This window comes from Poecilia reticulata, mitochondrion (assembly GCF_000633615.1).
Source record: "Poecilia reticulata mitochondrion, complete genome".
NCBI classification, from domain to species: Eukaryota; Metazoa; Chordata; class Actinopteri; order Cyprinodontiformes; family Poeciliidae; genus Poecilia; species Poecilia reticulata.
Genome location: NC_024238.1, coordinates 1 through 16538, shown reverse-complemented (window position 1 = coordinate 16538; position 16538 = coordinate 1). Strand labels below are relative to the sequence as shown.

The window sequence follows — 16538 nt, the reverse complement described above, 5'->3', positions numbered from 1 at the left end:
TAAATATTATAAATAATTAGAATTTAAAGTATGTAAACAAAATTTGTTAGGGAAAAATTAGGAAGATTCGCTCTGTTTCCGGGGGGTTTTCAGACATAATGGAGTCTTTCGAGTTTTAGGGGGGTAGGGGGGTTTTGGCCCGCAAAAGCCGAGGGGGATACTTTATAATTAAGTTAGGAATAAAAATAAATCTTTATGTACTTGATATCAGTTATGCAATTCATAAATCAAAGTTTTATTACATTCATACATTTTCATATAAATCAAGGAGATGTTCCACCTTAATATAACATTTCTGTATGCACTGTGAAATGCCAGATGAAAAGAAATAGAAAAAAGGAACCAGTAGCCCGATGGAGTGAACGCTCGGCATGGTGGGTAACGAGGAGTATGTACTCCACCATTAACTTATGCAAGCGTCAAGGAAAGATAGGGGAATGTGTTCAATCAATGGCCCTGAAATAGGAACCAAATGCCAGGAATAGTTCACTGTGTGCTACCCCCAAGATTATTGTCCTTGACCATCAATAAACGTGTACATTAAGAAATCAACTGATGGTGGTCTCTTACTACATCCTGTTTCTGACCTGCAGAGGTATTGAGTCCTGGTATATATTAGTAGATGGACTGTTGTGTTGAGAGCAGTTCAATTTCGTCTTCTTAATTTCAAATTTTATGGAATTCTTAATTGTATGGGTTTTGTCTACCTTCATATTATTTGGATAAGTTAATGTTCTTATGAATATAACTTTTGAGTTTTTTTTGAGTTTTATCAATATGTAGGGTTACATTATTTCTAAATGGTTAAAATAAATTAATGGGGATAATACATACATGTACTATAAATAGTACATATATTCGGGGCAGATTTCGGTCAAAGAATAGTTTAGATTAGAATCCTAGCTTTGGGAGTTAGGGGTGGAGGTTAAAATCCTTTTTCTTTGAGCAGTAGGGAGGAGTCTAACCTCCGACTTTCGGTTTACAAGACCGACGCTCTGGGGACTGAGCTACTAGTGCTTATCATTTAAGTATTTTATTTTCAATTAATGCTGCGGTGGGAATCAAGAAGAGGAATAAAGAGAAGTACAGTATGGATGCGATTTGTCCAATAATAATAAATGGGTGTTCGACAGGTATGCCTCCAATTCATGTTAGAATGATTACGTCTGCGACTAGAAGTCAAAATAGTATTTGGGTAATAGGGCGGAAAGTAAGGCTTCGTTGTTTGGAGGTGTGTAATAGGGGAACAACTATTAGGATTAAGATGGAGGCTAGTAAGGCAAGGACCCCCCCTAATTTGTTTGGAATAGAACGAAGGATAGCGTAGGCAAATAAGAAATATCATTCTGGCTTAATGTGTGGGGGTGTAACGAGTGGATTTGCAGGAGTGAAGTTTTCAGGATCTCCTAATAGGTTAGGAGAAAACAGGGCTAGGGTAATTAGTGCAGTAAGTATTAAAATGAATCCTAGAAGGTCTTTATATGAGAAATAAGGGTGGAATGAAATTTTGTCGGCGTCGGAGTTTAATCCGATTGGGTTATTGGATCCGGTTTCGTGGAGAAAAATTAGGTGAACTAATGTTGCGGCTGCAACAATAAAAGGTAGTAGAAAGTGGAAGGCGAAGAAGCGGGTTAAGGTTGCGTTGTCTACTGAAAATCCCCCTCAGATTCATTGGACGAGGGCATCGCCCATATAGGGTACAGCAGATAGGAGATTGGTAATTACAGTTGCACCTCAGAAGGATATTTGTCCTCATGGGAGTACATATCCTACGAAAGCAGTTATTATAACTAGAAGAAATAGGATTACACCAATGTTTCATGTCTCTTTGAACAGGTAGGATCCATAGTATAATCCTCGTCCAATATGCAGGTAGAGGCAAATGAAAAACAGGGAGGCTCCATTAGCGTGTATGTTGCGAATAAGTCATCCATAATTTACATCTCGACAAATGTGGGCTACGGATGAGAATGCTAAAGAAATATCAGAGGTATAGTGTATTGCTAAAAATAAACCGGTTAAGATTTGGGCAACTAGGCATAATCCTAGGAGAGATCCAAAATTTCATCAGGCTGAAATATTTAGGGGTGTTGGTAGATCTACTAGTGCGTCGTTTGCGATTTTTAACAGGGGGTGAGATTTTCGTAGGTTGGCCATTAAGGTTCTTGTAGTTGAATAACAACGGTGGTTTTTCAAGTCACAGGTCTAAGTTAGACTCTTAGTGAGAATAATGTCTTATATAATATATGTTTTATTGTTTGGTTTAGTTCTAGGTTTGGTGGCGGTTGCGTCTAACCCATCGCCTTATTTTGCAGCGTTGGGGTTGGTTGTTGTGTCAGGTGTGGGGTGTGGGGTGTTGGTTAGCAGTGGAGGTTGTTTCTTGTCTTTAATTCTTTTTTTAATTTATTTAGGAGGAATGTTAGTGGTATTTGCTTATTCGGCTGCAATGGCAGCTGAACCTTATCCTGAGGGTTGGGGAAGTTGGCCTGCATTGCGGTTAATAGTGGGTTATGTTTTAGGTGTAGGGGTGGCATGGGTATTTTTAGGTGAAGGTTGATATGAAGAGGATTGAGGGGGATTTGATGGGTTGGTGGGTGTATCAGTGTTACGGGGGGATATGGTTGGGGTTTCAGTTATATATTCGTCAGGAGGGTGATTATTGGTTGTGGGGGGGTGGGTGCTGTTATTAACTTTGTTTGTTGTTTTGGAATTAACTCGTGGGTTAGCTCGGGGGGCTCTTCGGGCTGTTTAAAATATTAGAAGGGCAATAGTAATCAGGGTTGTAAGAAAAAATAAGGATAAATAGGTTTTAATTATACCTTGTTGAATATTACTTGTGGTTGTAATAGGGCGAATGTTGAGTGAGTAGATGGCTTTGGGTCCAGATTTTTCTAGTCAGGTTTGGTCGATTGTTTGGGTTGCAATTATTTGGCCAAGGGTCAGGTTTGTTTGTGGGGTGAATCGGTGCATAATGTGGGGAAAAAAGCCTAGCATGTTAGAGAAATGGTGTAGGTTGAGGTTGGGAACTTGTTTAAATTGTTTTGATGACAGAGAGGCAAGTTCTATTGCTGTGAAGAGTCCTATAATAGTTACGATTAGGGCTGAGAGTTTTAGGGAGGTGGGTATAGTTATTGGTGGGGTATTAATGGGTAAAAAATTTATGGTGATTAAAAAGCCTGCAATGATGCTGCCTCAGGCTAGTCGTTTAATGGGATTAATTACGGCTGGGTTGTTTTCGTTGATTGGAGGAAGGGGATTAAAGCGAGGGTGGTTTATTGATACAAAAAAGATGATTCGGAGGCTGTAGGCTGCTGTAAAAGATGTGGCAATGAGTGTTAAGGTAAGGGCCCAGGCGTTTAAGTAAGATGTGTTTAGTGCTTCAATAATGGCATCTTTGGAAAAGAATCCGGCTAGGAAAGGGGTTCCTGTTAAGGCTAAACTTCCGATGGTAAGGCAGGATGAGGTGAGTGGGGCAAGGTGATGTATGCCCCCTATTTTTCGGATGTCTTGTTCATCGTTTAGGCTGTGGATAATAGAGCCTGAGCAGAGGAAAAGTATTGCTTTGAAGAATGCGTGGGTGCAGATATGAAGGAAAGCTAGTTGAGGTTGGTTTAAACCGATGGTAACCATCATTAGGCCTAGTTGACTTGAAGTGGAGAAGGCTACAATTTTTTTAATATCATTTTGGGTTAAAGCACAGATTGCGGTAAATAGGGTGGTTAGGGCTCCTAAGCAGAGACATGTGGTTAAAGCAATTTTGTTATTTTCTAATATAGGATTCAAGCGGATGAGTAGAAAAATTCCGGCTACAACTATGGTGCTTGAATGTAGTAGGGCGGATACTGGGGTTGGACCTTCTATTGCGGAGGGCAGCCATGGGTGGAGGCTAAATTGGGCGGATTTTCCTGTGGCAGCAAGGATTAAGCCTAATAGGGGTAGAGTAAGATTATGGTTGTTGGAGAGAATAAATATTTGTTGTAAATCTCATGAATTTAAATGTGTTGCTGTTCAAGCCATTATTAGGATGAGACCGATGTCTCCGATGCGATTATAAAGGACGGCTTGGAGGGCTGCTGTGTTTGCGTCAGTTCGTCCGTATCATCAACCGATTAATAGGAATGATATAATTCCAACCCCCTCTCATCCAATAAATAGTTGGAATATGTTGTTTGCTGTAACAAGAATAATTATTGCGATTAGAAAGATTAGAAGATATTTAAAGAATCGGTTTATCTGGGGGTCTGAGTGTATGTACCATGATGCAAATTCTAAGATGGATCAAGTTACGTATAGGGCAACAGGGGTAAAGATACAAGAGTAGCTATCAAATTTAAAGTTAATATTAATATCAAAAGTTAAAGTGTTTATTCAAGATCAGGTTGTAGTGATAGTTTCAGCTCCTTGGTCGAAAAGAAGGAAGAGGGGTAGTAGGCTAATAAAGAAGGCCAATTTGATGGCTGTTTTGGTTTTTGTAAGGGCTCAGTCATGGCTAAGGGGATTGGGGTTGAAGGTAGTTAGGACGGGATATAATAGGATAAGAAAAATAATTATTATGCAAGAAGGTAAAAATAGGGCAGTTGAATGCATAGCTGCTACTTGGAGTTGCACCAAGAGTTTTTGGTTCCTAAGACCAATGGATGAGCTTTTATCCTTTAGAAGCTGTGTAGGGTTGAGCGAGCTCCGGGGTCTAACCAGAGTGGCGAGCGGATTAGCAGTCGTCGGTGCTTTCGAGCCTCTCCCGGTAGACAAGAGGATACTAACCTCTCTCTTTAGAATCACAATCTAATATTTTAGTTCAAACTATGTCTACAAGCGCTTCATCCTCATAGTAATTCTGGCTTAAGGATTAGTAATAAAAGGGGAAGTAGGTGAAGTGTAAGGAGGAGGTGTTCACGAGAGTGAGGTGGGTTAATAGAAATTAGGTGATTGGGGATTGGTCCATGTTGGGTTGTGAGGAATATATAGAGGGAATAACCTGCGGTAATTAGTGTGCCTAGGCCTGTTAAAATTAAGGTTCATATGGATCATTTAAATAGGGATGTGATGATTATTAATTCCCCCATAAGGTTGGGCAGGGGAGGTAGAGCAAGGTTGGCTAAGGTGGCAATAAATCATCAAACAGCTGTTAATGGGAGAAGTGTTTGTAATCCTCGAGCTAGTAGTATTGTTCGGCTATGGGTTCGTTCATAATTGGTGTTGGCTAGACAGAAAAGGGCTGATGATGTTAAGCCGTGGGCAATTATTAGGATCAGGGCCCCTGTAAATGCTCAAGGAGTTTGAATTAAGATAGCTGCTGCTACTAATCCTATGTGGCTTACAGAGGAGTAGGCAATGAGGGCTTTCAGGTCTGTTTGTCGAAGGCAAATAGACCCAGTTATAATTACCCCTCAGAGTGCTAGGATAATAAAGGGATAGCTTAGTTCTTTGGAAATGGGATCGAGAATAATTAGAATGCGCATTATTCCGTACCCGCCCAGTTTTAATAGTACGGCGGCAAGTACTATGGAACCGGCGATTGGGGCTTCGACGTGGGCTTTGGGTAGTCATAAATGGGCTCCATAAAGAGGTATTTTGACTAGGAATGCTAGAAGACAGGCTGTTCATCAGATTTTATGGGCTCAAGGGTCAGAGCAGGTTAAAGGTAAATAGGGAATGGTGAAGAAGGAAAGGGTACCTGTTGAATTTTGTAGTAGAAGGAGGGCGATTAGTAGGGGGAGTGATCCTGCTAATGTATAAAATAGAAAATATGTTCCTGCGTTTAAGCGTTCTATTTGGTTCCCCCAGCGAGTAATAATAATCAGGGTTGGGATAAGTGTGGCCTCAAATATAATATAAAATATAATTAGTTCGGTGGCGCTGAATGCGAGGATCAGAAAGATTTGTAAAGAAATTAAAAGGGAGATGAAGGTTCGTTGACGGTTGGTTGGTTCTAGTATTAGGTGATTTTGACTAGCCAGAATTATTAGTGGAAGTAGTCAGCAGGTTAATACGAGAAGGGGGGTGGAGATTGGGTCGGAAGCCATGAGGCAGTTGAGGAAAGATCATCCGGTCTCGGCGGGTGCTGCTAATCATATTAAGCTAGCGCTTGCAATTAGTAAACTATATGATAGAGTCGTGGTTCAAAGGTATTTTGGGGAAATTAATCATGTAGAGGGAAGTAGAAGAATTGAGGGAAGTAGAATTTTTAGCATTGTAGGAGATTTAGGTTTTTAAGTCGATTAGTGCTGTGAGTGCGAGTGGTGGCTACTAAGAGGGCTAAGCCTGTGCCGGCTTCGCAGGCGGAAAAGGCCAGGAGAATCATAGGTATGGATGCAGAATTTATTGAGTCAAATTGAAGAGTTCATAGGGATAATGCAATAAATAAAGAGAGTATTAATCCCTCTAAACATAATAGGGCTGAAATAAAATGGGTTCGGTGGAAGGCAAGGCCGGCTAGGCCTAGTATGAAAGCTGATGAAAATGCAAAGTGAGCAGGGGTCATTAGGCAGTTGTGGACTTTAACCACAAGTTTTTGAGCCGAAATCAAATGTTTTTTTTAAACTAATAGCCTATTCTGCTCATTCTAGTCCTCCTTGAATTCATTCATAAATAAGACCAAGGGTCAGTAAAATAAGTAAGATAGTAGCTCAAAAGAAGGTAAGGTGGGGATTAATAAGTTGATCTCCTCACGGGAGAGGAAGTAGGAGAGCAATTTCTAGGTCAAAAAGTAAAAATAAAATTGCTACTAAAAAAAAGCGAATTGAAAAGGGCAGTCGTGCTGATCCTAGTGGGTCAAATCCGCATTCGTAGGGTGAAAGTTTTTCGTGGTCAGGGGTTATCAGGGGGAGCCAGAAGGCAACAATTGCTAAGATAAGGGATAGGGTTGAGGCAATAATAAATGTTATTACTACTAGATTCATTATCTTCCCTTGGATTTTAACCAAGGTCATGTGATTGGAAGTCACTTATATTATCATTTATACTAGGAAGATTAGGAGCCTCATCAGTAAATAGAGATGTAAAGGAAGAGTCATACGACATCAACAAAGTGTCAGTATCAGGCAGCGGCTTCGAAGCCAAAGTGGTGGTCTGATGTGAAATGATATTGTGCTTGTCGTAGTAGGCAAATTGCTAAAAAGGTTGATCCAATAATGACATGTAAGCCGTGGAATCCCGTTGCAACAAAGAAAGTTGAGCCGTAAACTCCGTCTGCAATTGTAAATGGGGCTTCATAATATTCTATTGCTTGTAGGGCTGTAAAGTAAAACCCTAGAAGGATAGTAAGGGTGAGTGATTGAATGGCTTGTTTTCGTTGACCTTCTATAATGCTATGGTGGGCTCAAGTGACTGTAACGCCAGAGGCTAAAAGTACAGCTGTATTTAAAAGGGGTACTTCAAATGGATTAAGTGTGGTAATTCCAGTTGGGGGTCAGCAGCCTCCTAGTTCAGGGGTTGGGGCTAGACTTGAGTGGTAAAATGCTCAGAAAAATCCTAGGAAGAAGAAAACTTCGGAAGTAATAAAAAGAATTATTCCATATCGTAAGCCTTTTTGAACTGGGGGGGTGTGATGACCTTGAAATGTTCCTTCTCGAATAATATCTCGTCATCATTGGTATATTGTGAGTAGAAGAAGAACTAGGCCAAGCGATATTAAGGTTGTGGTGTGAAAGTGTATTCAGATCGCTAGGCCAGATGTCATAAGAAGGGCGGCTACTGCTCCTGTTAGGGGTCAGGGGCTTGGGTCTACTATATGATATGCATGTGCTTGATGGGCCATTAAACGTTTTCTTGAAGATATAGGCTTAATAAGAGAATAAAAACGTATGCCTGGATTAGGGCAACTGCTGCTTCTAAAAGGGCAAGAAGAAATAGAAGTACGCCGGTAAAGATTGCTGTAATAGGCATAATTGTTAATAAGGCAAGGGTTGCTGTAGAGGTTAATTGAATAAGGAGGTGACCAGCGGTTAAATTAGCTGTAAGTCGAACCCCAAGGGCAATAGGACGAATAAAAAGGCTAATTGTTTCAATAATAACTAGAACTGGGGTTAGTAGCGCGGGTGCCCCTTCAGGTAGAAGGTGGCCGAGGGAATGAGTTGGTTGGGTTCGTATTCCCAAAATTACAATTCCCATTCATAGAGCACCTGCAAAACCCATATTAATGGATAATTGGGAAGTGGGTGTGAAAGTGTATGGTAGTAGGCCTGCTGTATTTATTGTAGTGAGAAAAATCAATAGGGATGATAATAAAATTGCTCACTTATGTCCGCTTGGGTTGATAGGTGAGAAAATTTGTGAGGTGGATTGTCCTAAAAATCAGTTTTGTGAGGTTAAGTTTCGGTTGTTTACTCAGCGAGTTGTTGGGCTAGGGAATAGAATTCAGGGTAATATAATGGCGATGGCCACTAGAGGAATTCAACATACAACAGGGCTTAAAAATTGGTCAAACAGGCTTAGTGTCATGATCAGTCTCATTTGTTTTCACGTAAATTTTGTTTAGATGGAATGGTGGGGTTGTCTGGGAAAGAGTGTTTTAGTACTTTTGGAAGAACAATGGCGGTAAAAATGGTTCAGGAAAAGATTAGCAATGCTAATCACGGTGTAGGAATTAATTGAGGCATATATCGCTAGGGGTGGTTGGGAGGCACCATTTTTAGCTTAAAAGGCTAACGCTGTACCCTGTTTAGCTTCTTAGCGAAGTATCTTCAAGTATTATTGATGACCAGTTTTCGAAGTGTTCAAGAGGTACTGCTTCAACTACAATAGGCATAAAGCTATGGTTAGCCCCGCAGATTTCTGAGCATTGGCCGTAGAATACTCCAGGCCGTGATGTAATGAAGGCTGTCTGGTTTAGTCGTCCGGGAACTGCATCTATTTTAATTCCAAGGCATGGTACTGCTCAAGAGTGAAGAACGTCATCGGCAGAGATTAATACACGGATGGGGGATTCTACAGGAATAACTATGCGGTGATCTGCCTCTAAAAGTCGAAATTGTCCGGGGGTAAGATCTTGTGTGGGAATTATGTAGGAATCAAAGCCAAGATCTTCATAATCTGTATATTCGTAACTTCAGTATCATTGATGTCCTATTGCTTTAATTGTTAGGTGTGGATCGTTGATTTCATCTATTAAATAAAGAATGCGCAGGGATGGAAGGGCAATAAGAATAAGGATTATTGCTGGGAGAAGGGTTCAAATGATTTCAATTTCTTGGGAGTCTAGAATTAGCTTATCTGTTAATTTTGTAACCACTATGGTCACAATAATGTAAAGGACTAGGGTGCTGATGAGGAAAACAATTATAAGGGTGTGGTCGTGGAAGTGAAGGAGCTCTTCTATTACTGGTGAAGCTGCATCTTGGAAGCCTAGTTGGGAGGGATGTGCCATTATTTGTTTAAGACACGCGGGGTTTTAACCCGCTATTTTGCCTTGACAAGGCAATGTAATGTAGTTTTACTAGTGTCTTATAAGAAAGTGACAGAGTGGTTATGTGACTGGCTTGAAACCAGTTCATGGGGGTTCAATTCCTTCCTTTCTCGATTTATTATTTATTGTGATGTTGTACTTGAACAAATGCAGGTTCTTCAAATGTGTGGTAAGGGGGTGGGCATCCGTGAAGTCATTCAACGTTGGTTGAGGTTAGGTGCACTGAAAGTACTTCACGTTTTGCTGCGAAAGCTTCTCAAATAATAAATAGAAACAGAATTACTGCTACGAGGGAGATTAGGGATCCAATTGAAGAGATTGTATTTCAAAGTGTGTAGGCGTCTGGGTAATCAGAATATCGTCGAGGCATGCCTGCGAGTCCAAGGAAGTGTTGGGGAAAAAAGGTGAGATTAACTCCAGCAAATATAATTCCGAAGTGAATTTTTGTTCAGGTGCTGTGAAGTGTGTAACCTGAGAATAGCGGGAATCAGTGAACAAATCCTGCAACAATGGCAAAGACGGCTCCTATTGAGAGAACATAGTGGAAGTGGGCTACTACGTAGTAGGTATCATGAAGGACAATGTCTAGAGATGAATTTGCTAGAACAATTCCTGTAAGTCCCCCCACAGTGAATAAAAAGATAAAGCCTAGGGCTCATAGGAGTGGGGTCTCCCATTTAAGGGCTCCTCCATGAAGAGTTGCTAATCAGCTAAAAACTTTAACTCCGGTGGGAATAGCAATAATTATTGTGGCTGATGTAAAGTAGGCTCGGGTGTCGACATCTATTCCAACTGTAAATATGTGATGGGCTCATACAATAAAGCCTAGAAGTCCGATGGCCATTATAGCTCATACTATTCCTATATATCCAAAAGGTTCTTTTTTTCCAGAATAGTAGGCTACAATGTGTGAAATTATCCCAAAGCCTGGTAGAATTAAAATGTAAACTTCTGGGTGGCCAAAGAATCAAAATAAATGTTGGTAAAGAATTGGGTCACCACCCCCCGCAGGGTCGAAGAAGGTGGTGTTTAGATTCCGGTCTGTAAGAAGTATTGTAATACCTGCAGCGAGAACTGGGAGGGAGAGAAGCAGGAGAACGGCTGTGATTATTACAGATCATACAAATAAAGGTGTTTGATATTGAGATGCTGCAGGGGGTTTTATGTTAATAATAGTGGTGATGAAGTTAATTGCTCCTAAAATGGAAGAAATACCCGCCAGGTGAAGTGAAAAAATAGTTAAATCCACGGATGGTCCAGCGTGGGCTAAATTGCTTGCAAGAGGGGGATAAACAGTTCATCCTGTACCGGCTCCTGCTTCCACCCCGGAGGATGATAGGAGGAGGAGAAATGAGGGTGGTAAAAGTCAGAAGCTTATATTATTTATTCGGGGAAAAGCTATGTCAGGAGCGCCAATTATTAATGGGACTAATCAATTACCGAAGCCTCCGATTATGATTGGTATGACTATAAAAAAGATTATTACAAAGGCATGAGCTGTAACGATTACATTATAAATTTGATCATCCCCCAGGAGGGCCCCAGGTTGGCTGAGTTCGGCTCGGATCAGAAGGCTTAAGGCTGTTCCTACTATTCCGGCTCAAGCACCAAATACTAAATAAAGGGTGCCAATGTCTTTATGATTGGTTGAAAAAAATCAGCGTGTGATTGCCATAGGTAAGATGGCTGAGTATTAAGCGGTGGATTGTAGACCCATAAACGGGGGTTTAAGTCCTCCTCTTATCAAAGCCCTGAAGTATATATTACATTAGATTGCAAATCTGAAGAAGCAGGCTAAATACTTGCCGGGGCTTTCCCTCGCCTTTTTGCTCCGGCAGGCGAGGGGAAGTTAGATAGATGCTCTCTGGTTTGGGCGCTTAGCTGTTAACTAAGAATTTGTAGGATCGAGGCCTTCCTATCTAGAAAGGCTTTAGCTTAATTAAAGTATCTGTTTTGCAAATAGAAGATGCGGGTTAGTTTCCTGTAGGTCTTATCTCAGGGGCTGGGGGATTTTCACTCCCACTTAGGGCTTTGAAGGCTCTTGGTCTAAATTATCCTAAGCCCCTAAAAGGGTAACAAGGCCATAATGGCTGGGGTTACGGGTAGTAGGCAGATTGTTGAGGTGGTTGTTAGGGATATCATGGTGGTGTTGTGTCGTGTATTAAGTCGTCATGGAAGTGTCCCTGCTGGGTTATTGGGTGGTATAGTGAGTGTTATTGCATATGAAAGTCGTAGATAAAAATATAGGCTGAATAGGGATGAAAGTGCGGCTAGAGCGGCAATTGGGGCTAGGTCTTGCTTTGTTAATTCTTGGAGAATAAGTCATTTTGGTATAAATCCTGTAAGAGGGGGCAATCCTCCTAGGGATAATAGGACTAGGGGGGTTGAGATGGTTAGAATTGGGATTTTGGCCCATGTAGTGGCTAGAGAGTTGATGTGTGTGGTTCGGGTTAATATAAAAGAAGAAAATAGTGAGAAGGTTATTAGGAGATAAATTAGGATTGTGAGTAGGGCTAGTGGAGGTGAGAATGAAAGAATTAAAATTATTCACCCTAAGTGGGCAATTGATGAGTATGCTAGGATTTTTCGGAGTTGTACTTGGTTAAATCCCCCTCACCCCCCTACAATAATGGATAGAAGTCCTAGGGTAATAAAAATGTTGGAGTTGGTTGGTTGAATTTGGTAGATGAGGTAAAGGGGGGCAAGTTTTTGTCAAGTGGATAAAATTAATCCATTAAGTAGGCTTAAGCCTTGTATTACTTCTGGTATTCAGCTGTGAAGGGGGGCAAGTCCAATTTTTATGGCAAGGGCTAGGGTAATTAGTGAAGAAGTAAGGGTATTAGGGGTTTGTAGAATGTCCCACTCTCCGGTGAGGAATGCATTAGAGATGCTAGCAAATAGTAGTGTTGCTGAGGCAGTTGCTTGGGCAAAAAAATATTTAGTGGTGGCCTCAGTTGCTCGTGGGGTGTGGTTTTGTGATATTAGGGGGATAATGGCTAATGTGTTAATTTCAATTCCTATTCAGGCAAGATACCAGTGGGTGCTGGCGAAGGTTATGGTAGTTCCGAGTCCAAGACTAATAATTAGGGCGGAGTAAATTGGTGGGGCCATTAGTAAAGGAAGGATTTTAACCGTCATGTTCAGGGTATGGGCCTGAAAGCTTGTTTAGCTGACTTTACTAGGAAGTGGTGTAGTGGAAGCACTAAGAGTTTTGATCTCTTCAGGTAGGGTTCAAGTCCCTTCTTTCTAAGGAGTCGGAGGGGTTTTAACCCACATTATTTACTCTATCAAAGTAATCCTTTATTTCAGGCACGAGTCCTGTGTTTTATAGTTGTGGTGGGAAGCTGGATATAGCTAAGGGGAGGGATAGGTGTCAGATAACGAGAGCTAGGGTAAGGGGTAAAAAGTTTTTTCAGGTTAAGTGTATAAGTTGGTCATATCGAAATCGGGGGTATGAGGCTCGGACTCATAAAAATATTGCCGTGAGTAGGGAGGCTTTAATCATTAGGTTAAATGAGGAAATTTCTGGGGTTAAATAATTTAATGTTGTTCCTAAAAATAGGGTAGCGGATAGAGTATTTATTAAGATAATGTTTGCGTATTCAGCTAAGAAAAAAAGGGCAAATGGCCCCCCTGCATACTCTACATTAAAACCTGAAACTAATTCTGACTCCCCCTCTGTTAAATCAAATGGGGCTCGATTTGTTTCGGCGAGAGTGGAAATATATCATATGGCGGCTAGGGGTAGTGCGGGAAAAATAAGTCATGTTTTTTCTTGTGCGGTGCTGAATGTTTGAAGGGTAAATCCTCCTGCTAGAAGAATAGTGCTTAGTAAAATTAGGCCTAGGCTAACTTCATAGGAGATGGTTTGGGCTACGGCTCGTAGGGCCCCAATTAGGGCATATTTTGAATTTGATGCTCAGCCAGAACCTAAGATGGAGTAAACTGTTAAGCTTGATAAAGCGAGAATAAATAGAATTCCTAGGTTTAGATCAGCTAAAGGAGACGGGAGTGGTATAGGTACTCATAATGTTAGGGCTAGGGAAAATGCCAGGGCGGGGGTAAATAAAAACAGAAATGGTGAGGCAGTGGAGGGGCGGACTGGTTCTTTAATAAATAGTTTAAGTCCGTCAGCAAATGGTTGAAGTAGGCCGTAGGGGCTTACTACATTTGGACCTTTACGGAGTTGTATATATCCTAACATTTTTCGTTCTAGAAGTGTTAGTAGGGCAACGGCTAACAAAATGAAAACAATAAGTATAAGCGGATTTAAAATAGAATTTAAAAAAAATGAAAGCATAGTCTAGGAGGGGAGTTGAACCCCTGTAAGAAGGGCTTAGGTCTTCTGCATTAATCCGGAATCTGCCACCTGGACGTCGTTATCTCCGGTTTGGAAATATGCCTTTTACCTAATTGATTTGTTTTCATTAGGTTGGGGTAAGGCTTACTTTAAGCATGGGCCTTTTTTCTTTGATCCTTTCGTACTGAAAGAAAACATGTCATAGATAGAAACTGACCTGGATTACTCCGGTCTGAACTCAGATCACGTAGGACTTTAATCGTTGAACAAACGAACCCTTAATAGCGGCTGCACCATTAGGATGTCCTGATCCAACATCGAGGTCGTAAACCCTCTTGTCGATAGGGGCTCTTAAAGAGGATTGCGCTGTTATCCCTAGGGTAACTCGGTCCGTTGATCGATTATATCGGATCTTTGGGTCAGAGGTTCTGATTTTGTGAGCTGTGGCTCTTGTTTATGAAGTTTAAATTTCTTCATTCCGTTCGGGGGTTTTTTATTTTCCCGGGGTCGCCCCAACCAAAGACATTACGACAGGGTTCATTTGGTTTTGTCTTTTTATTAAGGGTATTTACATGATCTGTCGATGTGTCTAAAGCTCCATAGGGTCTTCTCGTCTTATGTAACTATCCCCGCTTCTGCACGGGGAGATCAATTTCATTGACCGGGGGGAGGAGACAGTTAAGCCCTCGTTTTGCCATTCATACGGGTCTTCATTTAAAAGACAAGTGATTACGCTACCTTTGCACGGTCAAGATACCGCGGCCGTTAAACTTAAGTCACAGGGCAGGCGGGACCTCTTATAGAGGTTCAAGAGGCGATGTTTTTGGTAAACAGGCGAGGCTTAGGATATTTTTTGCCGAGTTCCTTCTTCCCCTTTTAGTCTTTCCCGTGGGGCACGCCAGTGTGGGGAAAACGGGTTGAAGTTTAAGGGGCTTTCTTGTTGTTTTTTTAGTTCTTAATACCCTCTTGGTTTGGGGCCGTTAATTTCCGGTGGGTTGTCCGATCCGGTTTACACGTGTGCGGGGAGAGAAGTGCATTCTCTGATTACTCATTTTAGCATAATCTCTTCTATTAATTAATAGAATGGCCTGGTAGTGTTGAGGGAGTGTAGTTTTATTGTCGGTATTACGGGTGTTAGGATGCGTCGGAGCTTTAACGCTTTCTTTAAGGGTGGCTGCTTTTAGGCCCACCTAGGCGCCTACCTAATTTATTTATGATTATTATCCGCTCTGTAAAGTTGTGTCTTTGTTAAAAAGGGCTGTACCCCTTTTTAATAACTCTCTAAGGATCTCTGGACCTATGTTTGTGATAGACGTTTGGGCAGGAGATAAATAGAGGCTAAACTTCTATTTAGTTTCCAGGCAACCAGCTATAGCTAGGCTCGGTAGGTCTGTCACCTCTACTCGAAGGTCTTCCCACTCTTTTGCTACAGAGACGGGTTGGCCCTATTTATTAGGCTGCCTTGAAGTAGCTCGTCTAGTTTCGGGGGGGCAAACTAAAAGTCTTTTTGCTTGGGGGGACTTGCTAAATCATGATGCAAAAGGTACGAGGGCTAGTCTCTGCTTTTTATTACTTTACTGATTTCTTTCATTTTTTTTTCAGCTTTCCCTTGCGGTACAATTTCTGTAGCTCTCTTTTGTCCTTTTCTATCGCCTTTACTTAGGTGGAAAAATGGTTTGATTGGAAGGGGTTGAAGGGGGAGGTTATAAATTTATGTTGTGTTAGAAGTGGAGGCTAGCTGTTGGGTTCCGGAAGGCCTGATTTGCACAGACAAAATCTCGGTGTAAGGGAGGGGCTTACTATTAAGCTTCGTTCCGGTTTATTCCAAGTGCACCTTCCGGTACACTTACCATGTTACGACTTACCTCCCCTTTGGCTCTGGTAAATTTTTAAATAAAGATGTATTTTGATTTGGGGAGGGTGACGGGCGGTGTGTGCGTGCTTCAGGGCCGGGTTCAGTAGAACACTCTGTTTTCTTCTTACTGCTAAATCCTCCTTCATGTGCTGTTTCATAACACAATTCGTTTTTCCTAAATTAGGAAATGTAGCCCATTTCTTTCCTTTTCGTGTGCTACACCTCGACCTGGCGTTTTGGGTTTTACCAGTTTTGCTTACTATGTTTCCTTCACAGGGTATGCTGACGACGGCGGTATATAGACGGAATGAACAAGAAAAGGTGAGGTCGAACGGGGGTTATCGGTTCTAGAACAGGCTCCTCTAGGGGGGTCTAAAGCACCGCCAAGTCCTTTGGGTTTTAAGCTTATGCTCGTAGTCCCCGGGCGGATAGGGGTTGTGGTTTTCTATCAAGGTTTACGGCGGTGCATAGTGGGGTATCTAATCCCAGTTTGTTTCACAGCTTTCGTGGGGTCAAGATTATTTAAGGCCACCTTCGTGGTTGTATTTCACACTCCCAGTAGCGTATGACAGCTTTGGGGTGGTTCAGCCTTAGTTTAAGATGTCTTTTAACCACTCTTTACGCCGAAGATTATCAACTTGAGCCTTTCGTATAACCGCGGTGGCTGGCACGAATTTGACCGGCTCTTTTAGCCTTAGACTAAGTCAAGTTTTCACTTATTGCTTAATGTTTATCACTGCTGAAATCCCTTGGGGGTGTGGCTGAGCAAGGTGTCGTGGGCTGCTGATTTGCGTGCCTGATACCAGTTCCTAGCCTTCATAGAGGAAGGCGGGGACGTATTCACCGGGGTGCGGATACTTGCATGTGTAAGTGTTGCTAAAGCTGATAGTAAAGTCAGGACCAAGCTTTTATGCTTGTGGAACTTTGTAGGGTTCATTTTAACATCTTCAGTGTTATGCTTTACGTTAAGCTACACTAGC

At 41.6% G+C, this 16538-nt stretch overlaps 13 protein-coding genes across 13 annotated transcripts, besides 25 other annotated features; 1 reads left to right on the top strand and 12 right to left on the bottom strand. All coding sequences in view use genetic code 2, as the record gives it.

The window, feature by feature from the left end:
- Positions 1 to 875: a D loop (control region).
- Positions 876 to 945, top strand: a tRNA (tRNA-Pro).
- Positions 945 to 1017, bottom strand: a tRNA (tRNA-Thr).
- On the bottom strand, positions 1018 to 2157 carry CYTB (cytochrome b). The gene has a single exon. It carries the CDS (start codon positions 2155 to 2157, stop codon positions 1018 to 1020), a length of 1140 nt encoding a protein of 379 aa, YP_009037674.1.
- A 4-nt stretch (positions 2158 to 2161) lies between these two features.
- Positions 2162 to 2230, top strand: a tRNA (tRNA-Glu).
- Positions 2231 to 2752, top strand: ND6 (NADH dehydrogenase subunit 6). The gene has a single exon. It carries the CDS (start codon positions 2231 to 2233, stop codon positions 2750 to 2752), a length of 522 nt encoding a protein of 173 aa, YP_009037673.1.
- ND5 (NADH dehydrogenase subunit 5) lies at positions 2749 to 4587 on the bottom strand. Its single transcript has one exon. It carries the CDS (start codon positions 4585 to 4587, stop codon positions 2749 to 2751), a length of 1839 nt encoding a protein of 612 aa, YP_009037672.1.
- Positions 4588 to 4660, bottom strand: a tRNA (tRNA-Leu).
- A 10-nt stretch (positions 4661 to 4670) lies between these two features.
- Positions 4671 to 4740, bottom strand: a tRNA (tRNA-Ser).
- Positions 4741 to 4810, bottom strand: a tRNA (tRNA-His).
- On the bottom strand, positions 4811 to 6191 carry ND4 (NADH dehydrogenase subunit 4). Its single transcript has one exon. A coding segment is annotated over exon 1 (1381 nt).
- On the bottom strand, positions 6185 to 6481 carry ND4L (NADH dehydrogenase subunit 4L). The gene has a single exon. It carries the CDS (start codon positions 6479 to 6481, stop codon positions 6185 to 6187), a length of 297 nt encoding a protein of 98 aa, YP_009037670.1.
- Positions 6482 to 6550, bottom strand: a tRNA (tRNA-Arg).
- Positions 6551 to 6899, bottom strand: ND3 (NADH dehydrogenase subunit 3). The gene has a single exon. A coding segment is annotated over exon 1 (349 nt).
- Positions 6900 to 6971, bottom strand: a tRNA (tRNA-Gly).
- On the bottom strand, positions 6972 to 7756 carry COX3 (cytochrome c oxidase subunit III). The gene has a single exon. A coding segment is annotated over exon 1 (785 nt).
- Positions 7756 to 8439, bottom strand: ATP6 (ATP synthase F0 subunit 6). Its single transcript has one exon. It carries the CDS (start codon positions 8437 to 8439, stop codon positions 7756 to 7758), a length of 684 nt encoding a protein of 227 aa, YP_009037667.1.
- Positions 8430 to 8597, bottom strand: ATP8 (ATP synthase F0 subunit 8). The gene has a single exon. It carries the CDS (start codon positions 8595 to 8597, stop codon positions 8430 to 8432), a length of 168 nt encoding a protein of 55 aa, YP_009037666.1.
- Positions 8598 to 8600: 3 nt separating this feature from the next.
- Positions 8601 to 8673, bottom strand: a tRNA (tRNA-Lys).
- COX2 (cytochrome c oxidase subunit II) lies at positions 8674 to 9364 on the bottom strand. The gene has a single exon. A coding segment is annotated over exon 1 (691 nt).
- Positions 9365 to 9372: 8 nt separating this feature from the next.
- Positions 9373 to 9443, bottom strand: a tRNA (tRNA-Asp).
- A 2-nt stretch (positions 9444 to 9445) lies between these two features.
- Positions 9446 to 9516, top strand: a tRNA (tRNA-Ser).
- A 5-nt stretch (positions 9517 to 9521) lies between these two features.
- On the bottom strand, positions 9522 to 11078 carry COX1 (cytochrome c oxidase subunit I). The gene has a single exon. It carries the CDS (start codon positions 11076 to 11078, stop codon positions 9522 to 9524), a length of 1557 nt encoding a protein of 518 aa, YP_009037664.1.
- Position 11079: 1 nt separating this feature from the next.
- Positions 11080 to 11149, top strand: a tRNA (tRNA-Tyr).
- Position 11150: 1 nt separating this feature from the next.
- Positions 11151 to 11217, top strand: a tRNA (tRNA-Cys).
- Positions 11218 to 11253: 36 nt separating this feature from the next.
- Positions 11254 to 11326, top strand: a tRNA (tRNA-Asn).
- A 1-nt stretch (position 11327) lies between these two features.
- Positions 11328 to 11396, top strand: a tRNA (tRNA-Ala).
- Positions 11397 to 11399: 3 nt separating this feature from the next.
- Positions 11400 to 11469, bottom strand: a tRNA (tRNA-Trp).
- On the bottom strand, positions 11470 to 12514 carry ND2 (NADH dehydrogenase subunit 2). Its single transcript has one exon. A coding segment is annotated over exon 1 (1045 nt).
- Positions 12515 to 12583, bottom strand: a tRNA (tRNA-Met).
- Positions 12583 to 12653, top strand: a tRNA (tRNA-Gln).
- Positions 12653 to 12722, bottom strand: a tRNA (tRNA-Ile).
- Positions 12723 to 12728: 6 nt separating this feature from the next.
- On the bottom strand, positions 12729 to 13703 carry ND1 (NADH dehydrogenase subunit 1). Its single transcript has one exon. The coding sequence runs from the start codon at positions 13701 to 13703 to the stop codon at positions 12729 to 12731; it is 975 nt and encodes a 324-aa protein (YP_009037662.1).
- Positions 13704 to 13778, bottom strand: a tRNA (tRNA-Leu).
- Positions 13779 to 15450, bottom strand: an rRNA (l-rRNA).
- Positions 15451 to 15521, bottom strand: a tRNA (tRNA-Val).
- Positions 15522 to 16469, bottom strand: an rRNA (s-rRNA).
- Positions 16470 to 16538, bottom strand: a tRNA (tRNA-Phe).